We start from the raw sequence: 15,216 nt of genomic DNA, 5'->3' as shown, positions 1-15,216 counted from the left end.
ACAAGTTACGTTATGCAGGTTTGTGTGGATTAAGAGGCCCAGCAAATAGGTGTGAACATGCTCCTACCAGCATACAAAACTGAAAAGTTTAATTTTCATGTAAATAACATGCAAAGCACATCTGTAGTGAGAGCCCCAAACATATTATGTTCACTGATTTTTGCTGTCTTGCCTCAACTGCTAAAAAAAAAAACAAACCACCAAAAAACCCCAAACCCCCAGCTGTTTCAGATGGAATTTACCCCAACAGCAGATTCTGCAAGTCAATCTGCTGCGATGCATGTGTGCCAATGGAGAGCTCTGGGATTCTCAGGAATGCAGCAAAACAAGTCAGTGAAAAGCGTAAAGCTAAATTAATTCAGGGAGGGAGGAAAATGGAGATAAGTGGTAGCACTTACCCCACACTACTTCGAAGTCTTGGAAGTTTCCCAGGGCAGCGATCCTGCCAGCTCAGGAGAAGGCTGCAGGACGCCAACAGTTTGAGCAGCTTCTCTGATAATGTTAATGCCTTACACTTCCAGCGCTCTCAATTCAGCATTGCAATGACTACATTCACATTGCCTTTGGATCTTGAAAATTAATCAGAATACACACCTTAACTGCTAACTACTATAAGAAAGCTAAACCCAAACTGACAGTGCCAAACTGGAAAAGCTCAAATATTGTAAGTATTAAGGCTATTTTCAAAAGTCTTCTTTATATGTAGCTTTGTTTTCTTAGCGCTAAAGCTCAAAAAATATTATTTACTACAACAACAAAAAAACCCCGTAAGAAGAAAAGCTCTAATGAGCAACTTCATAACTATGAGAATGCTTTGTGGACATAAAGTGTTTTTGAGCTAACAAAGAACTGTTGTACACGTTGCAGCAAAGCCTGTATCTGACCCCCTAAAGGCTTTTAGTGCCTTGTTTCATTTCTTAAATGTGAATACAGGAAAAACTACTACATACAACATCCAAACTGTACTTATCCTGAGGATTTTGAGAGCTATGAGATACATAAGCATAGCTGAAAAATGTAGTCCTGAAGAACATTTAATGCAGCATGTAAAGTCCTAACTGACATATTACCTGAATGGGAAAGGCTGCCAGTAAGTCTACGTGTGTTAAAAAAAAAGTTTGTTTGTAAGGCAATGAGCTTTCCAAGGGGAACAAAGATGTAGGTGTATCTGACTTCAGATTCAGAGTATCATTAATTGTGTGTTTCCTTAGACAAAGCTGAAATCAAGTTCACAATAAAAACCCAGGACAAAGGAGCAGGCTAACACATAAAACCAGAACCGGACTTATTCATAGAGTAACTGTTAGTTGCTCTAAGGGAACTCGGCTTCTTATGAAAAAGTTTGCACAAGTTTATTTACTTATTTCTGTGTATACAGAGCTATAAAATGACACTGCAACAGCCCATATTGCAGTGCTAACTTTTAGTGGGTATTCATCCTCTAATGGAGTTCATAGCCCTGAAATATGCACCTTAGTTTCCTTACCTATACATGATGAAAGCTAATTATCTCTGATGGTAATCTTCAGTTGCCATCTGCCTGGGAGGAAAGCTGCCTAAATTAGTCAGTAGGGAATGCTGGGAAAGCTTATATGCTTTTCTCAGTGCTATACAGAGACACCCATTTAGGACTTTCAGACCCCAATCCTCGCTGAAGGTTAAACACAACCCATTTCCTCCCCAAAATTGAAAATTGATGTATCACTGTTTTGGGGGGTTTTTTGTTTGTGGTTTTTTTTTTTTTTGTTTGGTGGTTTTGTTTTTGGGGGTTTTTTTTTGGTTTTTTTTGAAAAGGACAGTCACCCCTAAACCTGAGGGGAGTCAAAGGTGCATTTCACCCCACCCACTCACGCTTTTTCACGGACTCTCAGCCTTCCTGCTGGGGTTGCCCGGTAGTGGCAACTAAAACGCCTATGAGCCCAGCTGAGGGCCAGGCGCGGTGCGGGCAACTGGGCAGCCTTCCCGCCGGGGGCAGGCTGCAGACAGGCAGCCCGGCCCTGCTGCAGCGATGGCTTCACAGAACTTTCTGCTGCACATCATCAGCTCCCTCCATCCGTTTGGTTTGTTACTTTCTAAGCCAAGTCTGATTTGCCGTATGTGAAACAGAGTGTCTATTCTTGCTGTTCGATTCTCAGTTTCAACAGTCCTTTAAATGCTACAGCAAAATGAACAGGAGTTTCTTCAGGATTGTAGCATTTTTAAACAGATTAGCCATCCCCCCCTACCTGATCTTTGCTGAGTGTCAGATTTGCCCAGGGCTGTATGTGCAAGTATCTCTGAAGATAGAGTAAGAGGTAAGCCCTGAGATAATACAGGGCTCACCTCTCCGTGAGTCACAGCAGGGCAATGGACTTCTTTTGTGGCCCAGATCTTCTCTTCCATAACCAAACTGGCCCACACTGCAGCAGGGATAAAACATGTAGTCTGATATTTGCTTCAGCATAAAACTGGAAGTCCTCTAGAGCAAGACAGACTGTAAGCAGGACCTGCTGTGTTGCCTGCTGACATCTTTTCCTTGCTGCCCTGACCACACCAAATCCAGCTTAGCCTCCAGCATCACCGTGTCCTATCAGATTGCTATTCATGCCGCAGAACTCCATTAGAGCATGAAATGCAGTACAGTAAAAGGCTTTTTGCTCTGTTATATTGCATGTGTTCCTAGCATGAAATGAGATTTATGCAATCATACCCTGTACGCACGCGTGCATGTCCTTTCTTTCCTTCCCTATAGAACTTTTGAACCCCTTTGGCTAATTTCAGTCAAAATTTGACAGGAGATTAGGAACTTAATGTGGTCGAGACCTCCACAAGTTTTGCAAAAATGAACAGGCTGCTGGGTAGAACAAAGAAACCCTATAAAAACTTCACTAAAGATCAGAAAGTCTACATGCAGAAAGACATCAGAAACCTGGTTTCATTATACCTGTTTGTCACACAATTGTGTGGCAGAGATATTATAAGAGCCTCTGGCCAAAAAAAAAAAAAAAAGCTAAAATTTTGAAAAGTCTTGCACAAACATGTAAGTGTCCAAATTTCCCAAAACAGTTGCCTGAAGTTAAACATTTTAAATATCCTTTTCAGTCACTTAATAGATAGTGTTAGCTGACTTCAGTCACCCAGCTTTGAAAAAAGTCACTCTGACACCAGCCAGTATTTATTATAGGAAATATTCTCTGTGAAACCTGAAGAATGAGATGCATATTCTATTTCACTTCACCGTTCTTTCCAAAAACCTCTGAACAACATTCTCAATTTAGCTTAGAAATCTTTAAACTAATACAAAACCTAAGGTTTGAGGCTAAGCCATCTAAGAACCAATGTCCCAAGTTGAAAACAAATTATGGCGTGCCATTAGCACAGAAGAAAGGAGGAATGAAAATAGCTATTCCATTCAAATTGCTCCAGTGAAAATGAAGTAACAGTATTTCCTTAACACGTTTTGCAAGAAAAGGCAGACAATCTTGAGAAACTGTACAAATGGTATTTACGCTGACCGGTATTTTAACCATCTGGCTACTCAAAACCCAGTTTACACACCTGGCCTGTGCTCCACTGCACAAGGTGAGCAACACAGGCACAAGAAACGCTCTGCTATGTCAGACCAACGTCCATCCAGACCACTGATCTGTCTCCAGCAGTGACAGAGGGAGATGCTGGAGGGAGACAGGACATTGTGGACATTTTTTGGTTCACTCCCCTTGTCCACACATTCCCCTTGTACGATCGTTTAGTACAGGAGTTGGAGGATAATGTCCCTGCCTACTCCTTTTGGCTGGTCCATAAAAGGATGCTAATGTCTACACTTGGGAACCAGGACAGAAGAAAGGACAGGAAACCCACCGAAGGAGACTCAAGTGGCACTGCTACACCAGAGCTGCTGAACCACAGGGCACTTCACTACAGACACAGTCCTGAGGCCCTCGACTTTTTGAGAATGGGGAATTAAAACTTCCAATTAAAATTGGAGAGGGAAGGATAGGCTTATACAGCCTTCCAGATTCTCAGCTGAGGCAAGTAACAGTCACCCTGTCTCATTAAATATTGCAAAACATTTGGGCAAGCAGAGCTAGCTGTAGTTTTCCCTTAACTGTTTCCAGCAAAAAACAGGCTTTTCCCAGCTAACTGGATGAGAAGGCAGTGACTTGTCTACACAAGGGGCATGATCAAGACTAGCTACCACATGCTAGCAAGCCTTGCACGCATTCACCAATATGGACAAATCCTAACTTGCTCTGGCGCTTCATCAAGTGGATTTAATATTATGGCTCCATTTAATCTTGTGCAAATGTTATGTTCAATCAAACCCTACAGCGTATCTCCCATCTACACCACTAACCCTCCTCCTAGTCTCAATCCCACACATTGACTTCAGACTACCTGAAGCACTGTGAAGATCGAGATGATAATGTTTCCAGGGTGCTCAGACGTGACACTGGCGGAGGACATAGACAGGCAGGTTCAAGAACTTCAAAGAAACAGGAAATATCTATTTTGACTGCTGAAAGATGAATAAGGTTGTTGTTTCATTCAGCAACAACAGCTCTTAAGGAGGAAGCATCTTCCTCTCTCCTTATGTGGGGGGGAAAATCCACAAGTTCCTTACCCCACTGCCCCTTGTGTTATGCTAGGGTGCTTGATGCTCCTTTCCCTAAACAGATCATTTCCCCCACACAGGTCATCGTGTAGCCAAAAAACTGTGTCAGTGCAACACACCTGCAAAAATTAGCTGCCCAGGAGGGAGCTATGTAAACCAACAATTACATTGGAAAAAAGAAAAAAAGATTATGGCAAAAACACAACTTCAATTCCTTTCTTACCCTGGGAAAGGGACTCCTCCTCCCCCATCCCACATGCAATACCATTTGTATTTTATACACACACATTTTGTATTTACTATTAAATGGTCATTACACATGCGTATTTCCATTCCTACCTCTGCTAAGGCTCTAGGTAAGCCGATGACGTGCCCCTCGCACCGTTCTCATTTCACTGCTGGCCACAGGACTCTCAAAAGCAGTAATGAAAGAAAGCAGCAGCCAGCTACCGCTGTGCTGCAAAAGCGTCAGCCTGCGGATCCAGTCTAACAAAGAGCTTTTCTGAGCTCTGCAGCAGCTGATCCTTATTTTAGTGTTTCCGACCTGTACTCACAAGGGCTAGAAACTGTTGTTTTAAAAGTGAGTTGAAAAGTCTGTGGAAATCTAAGACTACTAGCCACCCACCTCACAAATAAAGTTTCCCACTGGCTAGTGGCCCAAAAGAAAGCAATATTCCTGCTAGGGGAATGGAAACTTGCACTGTAAATCAACAGATGCTAAGAAGAGCTTCAATGATTAAGTCTGAACTTCATTTCATTCCTGTCTGCTCTTAAAACCAGTTCCTTGATTACTCCATTCGTGGCCTCCTAACAGGAGGGAGGATCAGCTTTGTGGCTCCTCAAGTTTTCCAGCCTTCCCTTCCCAGCCAGGGCAAGTGGGGGCTATACAAGTTTTTGCCTTGTTCCTCCTGGCTCCCCGTGGATGCTGGAATGTAAAGAATAGCTCTAGCACAATGTACTCCAGTTTTACTGCTGCTGCCAGGACTGGGAGCAGAGGCAATACAGAACAGTTATATGCAAACTTTGGGTATTTTCCAGGGGATGCTTGAAGTTTGCTCACTTTGTCGCAGTTCTGTAAAGGGTCTTCCTCTCAAGATACCAAGGCTTCGCTTTTGCCTTCAAGACCAAAGAATGACCGTCTTTGAACACTGAAGAGCCACCCCACACTAACTAAATGAACTTTAAAAGGATGTGATATTTTAAGATGATAGGTACAGAACATAGCAAGAAGCGCTACTGCAAAGTATTGTATCACGTTCGGCACCTGCAATTGTCCAACGCATTTTTCAAAAAGTAGTGATATTGCATGCAAGCCACATTTTCCCCATTTTTGCTTCATAGCACACACTAGCTAATGCTGCCCATCACTTTTCAAGCTTTCTGCACAAATAGCAGCTACTGATATCAGCGATTAATACACTGAACCGCAAAGTGAGAGCTGATTCATTTGAGACACTACTGAAAGGTGACTTGTAAAGGAAACAGCTTGCACATCACATTTTCCTTCCGACCTCAATACACATCAAGAAAAGCTGAGGTTTTAGGTTCTTCTGTAGCAGGAGGATAAAAGATTTTTCACTTCAACATGTTCATACACCAAATAATAAAATAAATAAATAAAAGAAGTTTTTTTTCCATCTCCCTTGAAGACTATGAATAGGTACAGAAGTCATCATATGTAACACAGCAAAAACAGAAGTAAAAGAAATCGGATTAATTGGGAAGTTCAGGGGTTTTTATTCTGCCACAAAACCCTTTTGACTAAATAGACGGTAGAAAATAGAAACTCTGAAAAAGAAAAAACCCTGTACACTCAGTTATCCCACAAATTAATTTCCCAATATTATTTACTAGCTTCTCTATAAGGCTAGAGAAATTGATGAACAAATTATTCAAATGAATGACAAACAGGTTGTCATAAGCTTGATAAACTAAACTCCTCTTAAATGCACAGTGCACATTTCAACTTTACAAGCATCTGTAAGGAAAGATGTCTGTAAAGAGAGGTATTTCAAGTGATTTTGAGCTCGTTCCTAAAATGCACTTAACTAGGGAACCACAGCGGAGTATCTCACAGCACACACGCATTAAAAACAACCTTTCATACTTATAAGTAAAATAACCTTAATCTTAAGGTACAGAGACAAACAAACCAAGATCCTGTGCTAGAGCTCAAGCTATCCTGTGGAGGGGAAAAAAAAAAAAAAAGTGAGCTTTTCCTTACAAGCCCCTTTGAGTCAATGGTGTGGATTTCGTCATGGAGGTCTTCAAGTGATATCTTCAGATGACTCATCTGATTGCATCCTCTTCCAGGCCACAATACTTGAACGACCCCCTCCAGCAGCATATGAAGCAACACGCAAGAAGTGGAAAACCACAAATCAGCCAAAGCAGGTTTATGAGAACTCTCCCAAGCCTGTCTTGGGAGGACAGATCAAAACTTTACTGAAAGGCACTAATCATAGTGTGCCCAAAAACTAACAATGAAAACAAGCCTGGGATAAAGGCGTTAATGGCACAAAGAAGCCATCATAAGAAAGACTATTACCACTCCCTGCCTCCTGTCCAAAAATGATCACACAAGGAAGAAAGCAATCATCCAAAATCCTCTAAAACTGTCTCTGCTTGTAAGCTTTCAAAGGTCTGAGGAGGTGGTAAACAAGCACCTCAAGCGCTTGCCATTGTCACCAGCTGCTGTATTTCCCTTCTCAGTGAGGCAACTCCCCTGCATAATTGCTAAAGCCATTATTTAGCTGCGCACACAGTACATATCAAAATAACGTCTCACCAATCACGTTGTCTAGCCAAAACACGGTAACTCACCTATTTCCCTACTTCTTTACAACTTAGGACTCGGCACTTGTGATCTTCTTGCCAGCTTTCAGGTTTTGCTGTCCTGCCTACACACTCTGCAGCTGTTCCCATGGGCACTTCCCCATCAGGCAATTGCTTCCACAGAGAAACTTTCCCCCTGGTTTTGAACAGGGGGGTATTTGCACACTGGGAGTCTCGAGAGTCTCAGGGGACGATTCATACATCCCACAAGCAGAAGAGATCTCCTACAGCCAAGACCACCCTCAGGGAGACCATGGGACTTACCCACCTTTAATACTGCTGCTTTAATAAACAGCCATAAGCTTAAAGAGTGACTTAATTGACTCTGCTTCAGTTCAGCAGAGAGATAGACACAGACACGCTAAAGAAGCAGGTACTGCATCATGCTGGAAGGAAAGATCATAGATTTATTTCATGTAGGTGGGAAGAAAAACAAGGATACAACAGGTGTAATTTTACATATGGAAGGAAAGTTATTTTAGTGTCAGAAATACCACTTCTGTGACTTAATCAGATAGGAATATTTCCTATTCAGAAACAGACGGGTAGGAAGCCTCGCTCCATACACATTTCCTTTTCCTTTAAGCCCTTCCTGAATTTAGTTTAAGCTTAGGAGTGATCAGTCTAGTACCATGGCATTCTCCGCAATAGAAGTTATTTTTATGTACAACATTTTTACGCAGTTCAGCTGCAATTGAATTGCCAGGTTAAAACAAATAATCTCATCTCATCGCAAAGTTCGTCCTTCCTAAATAGTTTTGCAACCACACTGCATGCAAGAATAGCTCAGCATAAAGTGGGTGAAGAGAGACAAAAACTGAAGAAACCTGGACAGAAAGTCTCAGTTGGGTAACAGGAGCACAACAGCCACAAATCCCAACAGATCAACTGTTCATCTCACTGGAAATTTTAATTTGAGAAAGGACAGCAGGACTGATCTCACAGCTTGCAATAACTAAAATAGAAACACCATCCCCACTGCCAAATAATAATCCAGAGACTTTTAAAAAAAGCAGAGAACATAAAACTTCCAGGGTTTGTTTCTTCCCTAAACTACAAGCAATGCATTTGCATAGCTTGAGGCAGAGTCTACCCACGGAGCCATTGTTCCTTCCCCCAGGCCTGCGGCATTTCCAAGGGGCAGTCTCTCCCTTTCGGTACCTCCGCTAAAAGCAATCCTTTATCGGAACCCGCCTGACCGGCAGCCATGGCAACACGGTGGGATTACCAGACCCAAGCAGCTTAGCAGAAGCCATGAATCTCCCCTCAAATTTTATTTACGGACCGCTGCCGGCCGCCGCCAGCTCTGCTGGGAGGCTCCCGCCTGCGCGGGGCTGTCCTGCTCCCATGAGCCCGCTTTCCCCCCTGCCTTGCCCTGCCCAGCCCCGGAGCCCCCGGCCGGCGCCCTGCCGCCCCGTTACCGCCCGCCGGGCCCCGCCGCCCCTCATCTCCCCCGCCTCGGCAGGGCACGCCGCCTGCAGCCGCGCCCGCCCGCCGCGACTCACCGCTCGCGGGGGGCCCCGAGGCGGCTCTCGGCGGCGGCGGCATGCGGCCCGGCGGCTGGCCTCGGGGCTGGGGCCGGCCCCGCCTGCCGCCCCGGCCCAGGAGCGGGGCTGCGCCGGGAGGCCGGGGAGAGGCGAACGGCTCCCCCCGCCCCGCGGCCGGCAGGGGCCGCCGGGGGAACGGGGACGGCCCCTTCCCTCACCTCCCCCGCCCCGCCCGGGCCACCTACCTGGCTGGGCGGCGGCGCCCGGCAGCCCGCCGGACCCCCCCGCGGCGCGGCGCCTCCTCCCGCGCTCCCGGAGAGAGGCCCCGCTCCCCGCGGCTGCCCCCGCCGCCCGCCGGGGAGCGCCCCCCCCAGGGCTCCCCCTCCGGCCGGGGGCGAGACCCGGCCCCGCATGCGGCCCCGGGCAGCGCCTCAGCCCGGCCTCTCCCCCGGCGCAGGCGGTCCCCAGAACCGGCCGCCTGTGCGCGGCATCGAGCGCATCCGAACGCCGCCCGCAAGCCGGGCGGCGGCGGCGCTTCAGCTCCTGTCAGGCTCATCCTCACCGATAACCGGGTCCCTGCCACGCCGCGATGTCAGTTTTTACCGGGAAGTTCCCAGGAACCTCTGGGAAAGGTCTGGGACATCTCATCTCACCAGCTCTCAAGCCGATTAAAATTGTATTCTCTTCAAAGGAGGCTTGTAGAGGCAGGCTTCATCCCTCTGGAAGTTCAATTAATTCCTTGAATGCTTTCACCGAGGAACACGCTGATGTATCGGAATAGCCAGCTCTGCCTTTGAATATGTGGTAATTTACATTGAATAGCAATGTTGTTGGCAGCTGCTGCCATCAGTACTTACCTGAACGAGGTTTTAAAATTGGAAGCATGCATAGACTCTACATGAGGTTAGCTGGAAGCTTTCCCGTCTGAAATAACGCAAGAGCGTGGTGAGAAGATGTCTCACGGCAGAAGCACCGGCAAACTCGGGAACAAGCACTTTCAGGGCACCCAGTCCTACGGGTTCAGGCACCGTCCACAAGATCCTCTCAGCCAATGCAACAGTCTACAGAGCTAGCTACAGCGGGGATATTCACTTACCAGTTGTCAATAGCGCATGTATTTTATCTTTAAGTCATTTAAGACAGGAAGACAGAACTTGTCGCTTCTTATCAGGGCCGTCCAGGCAGCCTCTCGGTAGCTTCAGCCTTACTCCCGTACAGCGGTGCTTACGGTAAGGATGAAGAGAAGGGCTTGTTTCAGCTAAGCCCCATCTGCAAGAGAAAACGTAAAAGGAAACACGCTGTGCGTTTAGACAGAGATGTTACTTGGCTCGAGCCTGCTGAAATTCCTCCTCGATTTATACCAAAGCCTTCCAGGGGGAGGAGAGACTCACGTGAGGAAAGCTACAGCGCTACTCCGTCTCCCCCCGCGCCGTACAGAGTGTATCCTCTCTGACTGACTTCCAGCTGGAGCTGGAGCCGCAGCCGCTGTTCCTCCTCTTCCTCCTCCGCTGGGCCGGCGGTTCGCCGAGGGCCGGAGCCTTCCCCCCTCCGCGCCCGCCCCGACAGCCCGGGGGGTGGGAGACCCGCAGAGCGGGGGCAGCGAGCCGCCCTCGCCGCTGCATGGGCCTTTCCCACCCCGCTAGCGCCTCCTCAGCCTCCAGGAATTAACAGGTAATTAACATATTGATTGTCACCAGGGGGGACTAGGGGGGAAGCCAAGCAAGCTGAAAGCCACAGCAGTTATTTCGGGTGCGGGATTCTCCCTGTCCGAGTACCCTGCGCCCTTCCAGCCAGCCCCAGTGAAAGCCATCAGGGGAGGAACTACCCCCCCTTGAAGAGCAGCTGCCGGAGGCAAAATGAAGCCTCACCCTGTATGACCAACGCAGGAGAGAGTCACGGGGCTGCTGGAAAATCTTCTCTCCACACTACAGCACCCAACCGCGCGGGACTGGGCATTACGATTTGAAAAGAAAGTGAATAAATAATTCTGCCAGCGATAAACGGGATGCAAAAAATCAGTTTGTCTGGAATCGTGTGCTGCATCAATGTTGTATTTTGCCCAGAGTAGTGTATCATGCTACAAGAAATCTGAGGGGTTAATAATTTAATTGTCCTCTCCCTTTTCAAACGTTATGATCCTGACCACTTCTAATCTGAAACTTTTCGATATGATGCTTCAGAGAGCTTGCAGTATGTTTTTAGCATTGTATCCAAACAAGATGCTTCCTTTATTAGAAGAGCAGCTCTTGGGTTTTTTGGTGCCTATCACTGGGAATGACCAGAGGTGGAGTCTGTTCTCAGCAGCAGTTTTATACTGCCTATATGTACATGTAACAAAAATAACAGATTAAAAGCAGGGAAATTTTGTCTATTCTTAAGGGACTACCCCACTCTGTAGCCTGCTGAGATGGCTTTCAATGTGTTCTGGGCTGAGAACCAATGATCAGTCCTCTGTAATTTGTCTTGCCTTGAGCTGAAAATACCTTCGTACTTTTGCCCCTTCTCCCATGAGGTTCCTCAGGTCTTCACCCTTCACATCCTGGCCTTTACAAAACCAAGCTGCTTCAAAGTATATACCTAAGTTATCTGCCTTCTAAAATTAGTTTATTTAACTCTGCTATATCTTTTTCCTATTAGCTCTCGTCTCTTCTGTCCTTATCATTCAATTCACCTAAGTATTATAGGCACAAAGCCAATTTAAAAATCATTAAGGTTGCACAATGAAGGAGTCAGAAATTAGGAAATACCAGAAGATGGGTTATGTGACTTCACTTCGGTCCCCTTGCTGGTTGTCGTGGTTTAACCCCAGCCGGCCACTGAGCACCACGCAGCCGCTTGCTCACCCCCCCCGCGGGGTGGGATGGGGGAGAGAATCAGAAGGGTAAAAGTGAGAAAACTCGTGGGTTGAGATAAAGACAGTTTAATAGGGAAAGCAAAAGCCGCGCACGCAAGCAAAGCAAAACAAGGAATTCATTCACTACTTCCATCGGCAGGCAGGTGTTCAGCCATCGCCAGGAAAGCAGGGCTCCATCACGCGTAACGGTTACTTGGGAAGACAAACGCCATCACTCCGAACGCCCCCCTCCTTCTTCTTCACTCCGCCTTATATGCTGAGCATGACGTCATATGGTATGGAATAGCCTATTGGCCAGCTGGGCCAGCCGTCCTGGCCACGCTCCCTCCCAGCCCCCTGCATATCTGGCAGGGCATGGGAAGATGAAAAGTCCTTGACTATGTAAACAATACCTAGCAACAACCAAAACATCAGTGTGTCATCAATATTATTCTCACACTACATCCAAAACACAGCACTATACCAGTTAATAGGAAGAAAACCAACTCCATCCCAGCCAAAACCAGGACACTGGTACATTTCATGACAGTCTTAAATTATGTAGTCTGGTATTATTTTGTCTGGCCTTGCTTTATTTTCCAAGACCTCGCCTTTGTTTAGGATACAGGATGGACTTACTCTCTGCATGTGCCAGATTTTTGCTGAACAAGATGCTGGGACTATTCATCACAGCGGAGCGTAGGAAGCCTTGAGGAAATGAATGCTATTCCTGCCTCTGTTCCAGATAGGATGCGTGTGCTGCAGATGCATCTTTTGTGCACGAGTTCATGGGCGTGAGCTAATTTCACGCTAGCTAACCTGGGTATTGGTAACAGTCTAGCATGGATCTTGGGGCAGGCTGAAAAACACAGCGGTAAAGAACACGAACGTGCTGTTAGGACTGAGCCACTGGCTCAGAGAGGCCAACTCAAGTTGCCTATGCATCTCTGAAGCTAGACAGACGTATGCAATGTTCCTATGGTGATACTATGTGATGACTTAAAAGAAGTCATTTGATTTCACAGCTGGCTGTAAGTTATGTGCTTGTCAATTTTCTGGGAGTCTTCCACAAGGCATCTAACTTTAGGAAGAGCTAAGCATTCACATTTGCAGCCAAAGTCCATAGGAGATGCAGTGCTGTGAACAGAGGACCTGTTTCTCACAGTTTTATTCCCTTGCATTAAAGGCAGTGTGTGTAATAAATATGAAGAATTGTATCTAAGATACCTGAATACACCTCTATCTGGAATAAACTGCAAAATCCCAAATTCTAACTACACTGGTCAAATAATGTAATAATCTAATTTGTAATAATGTAATTTCACTTCAGTTTCTTCTGGCAACTGTAGCTGTCCAAGACCAGCAACAGAATGAAAGCTGGTGTTTGTTGTCATCTGAATATGTTGAACTAAATTCAAGGATTCAAATGGCGATTCGAACAATTAATACGGTGCAAAAAAGTTTCGTTCCTAGCAGTTTTCAAAACGATCTGTACAAGCAAGAAGTTAATAACTAATCTGCAACACCAATGAATTTATTTGGCAGAAAGTCTAAGGAATCAATTCTCTGGGATATATTCTATTGCACATAAATAGTATCAGCAATGATTTGACAACAATGAGTAGCCTTCAAAATGCTTTGGAAAAGGATGACTAGCAGGAAGTCAAATGAATGCTCCTGCAAGCAAAAACAATGCATGTGACCAAAAAGTCAACAGGTTTTTTTTTTTCTATTTCAGTTCAAAATCAGCTCTCCTAAGACACAAACCTCTCCCCAAACCAAACATAAAAACCACAGAAACCTTTAAACGCAAAGCAATAAATAAAATAAATCCAAATAAAATGGAGTCTTATTTAAGTTCCAGGAGAAACTATGTACCTCCTGAGTCACTACTTAACTAAGAAAATGTTGCAGCCAGACTCTACCCCAGCTTGCAAAACCAGAGAAAAACAAAGATTAAAATTATAAGAAATGGAAGGAAAAAAGTGTTGAACATGGGAAAAGCAAAACTGTGGAGAACATGGAATAAACAGACTGGAAAGTTGCAGCATCATGAAAGTGATTTCCTCCCCGGCAAGCCAATAAGCAAGATGACTAATCAGGTTCTGTGTATGCAATGCACCACACAGTCTACCATACATCTCTGGTCCTAGAATTAAAATGCAACAGAACTGTCCCCCTTTCTTAATTACTTTAGGAGATGAATGCATTTATAGAAATACAGGCTGTCACAACATCCCTTCTCCACTCATTTTCTAGCTTTACTACCTATCATCATAGTCTGATCCTAATCTTCTTTATGTCGCACCGTGAGAACAGCCCTGAGTCCTATGCATGCCCCGATCTCTGCTACTGAGCTCCAAAACCTGTCTCAGCACAGCTCTGTTTTGCAGAGTCTCTCAGTCCCCTTGCCCAGATGCTAGGGGACTGCTCTCCACTGCACTGACCGCTCAAGCTGTAGCAAGCACCGGTCCTCACGTAGTTTGTTTAGTCACCGATTTGTGGTCGCATGATGTTTCTTCCAGAGACTCTTTGCCAGGAGACAACTTGCTAAAGCCTGTCCCGGGAGCTTTAAAGAATCTGGTTAGTTACTGTAGGACATCTCATCAGAACCCACAGCATTTGTCATGAGTTCACAGCACACAACCCCCACCTCGTTCGAGGTCACTTTTTCGAGACCTGGTCAACCAAAGAGCTACATTAGGCTCTGACTGCTCTCATGGTCCCTAGGGACTGCTTTTTCTGGGAAGCGCACAGAGTGCTTTCTCCTGCCCCGGGCTGTGCAGTGCTCCTGTAAGCCGTCTGGGAGAAAGAATACAAGCAAACAAAACATATGACAGCAAGAAATGTCATGGAGGTAACCCAGGTTACCTGAGACAGCCTCCCTGCCAGGCAATCCAATGCAATCTGAAGCGGTGAGCACATTAGGAAGCGTCATTTGCCAACCAAAATTAAGCCCTCGAGGCATGTATCTATACATAAGAGCATCTGTAAACCCATAAAGAAATACATTATCCAATAGTCACTAAACACCCGTGTTCTCACTAGGCACGTGCAGGGGAAAAAACAGGTCCAAACACACCCACTTGAAGAGCACTGCTAGCAAAACAACAGGAAGGAGAAAGGGAAAGGGTTTGCAAAATTATGGAAAAATGCGTCCCGAGCATCTAGTGGTTTTCACCAGGTCAAGAACAACATTAAACTGCAGATTCCTCCCCTCCACTTGTGGCCTTATTTCCGTTAAACTATACTGTCATGTGGAACTCAAGTTTCCCACTTGTCCCCTCCATCCTTCCTTGTTGTCAATATAGTGGCACGACTCCACTTCTACATGCACCCAGGGGTAACCCAAACTGAAGCTTCACAGCACTGAAAGCAGCCCTTCCCTCAGGGAAAGGGGGCAAGAACTGATGCCCCCTCCCCTGGCAGGAAACAAACCTCTCAAGATCCATCTCTCCCACCCGTCT

At 45.8% G+C, this 15,216-nt stretch overlaps 1 protein-coding gene across 4 annotated transcripts in view; it reads right to left on the bottom strand.

The window, feature by feature from the left end:
- ST3GAL6 (ST3 beta-galactoside alpha-2,3-sialyltransferase 6) overlaps positions 1-10,246 on the bottom strand; it is a 45,544-nt gene extending 35,298 nt beyond the window's left edge. For 2 of the 4 annotated variants that reach the window (XM_075167509.1, XM_075167538.1), the window contains exon 1: positions 9,774-10,006. In XM_075167509.1, the coding sequence (XP_075023610.1) occupies positions 9,774-9,801 (28 nt within the window). In that variant the 5' untranslated portion in view covers positions 9,802-10,006. The other 2 variants (XM_075167519.1, XM_075167528.1) reach the window with 2 other exon arrangements.
- Between the last annotated feature and the right edge of the window lie 4,970 nt (positions 10,247-15,216).

This window comes from Calonectris borealis, chromosome 1 (assembly GCF_964195595.1).
Source record: "Calonectris borealis chromosome 1, bCalBor7.hap1.2, whole genome shotgun sequence".
Classification (NCBI taxonomy): Eukaryota; Metazoa; Chordata; class Aves; order Procellariiformes; family Procellariidae; genus Calonectris; species Calonectris borealis.
This window is presented reverse-complemented; position numbering and strand designations above follow the sequence as displayed.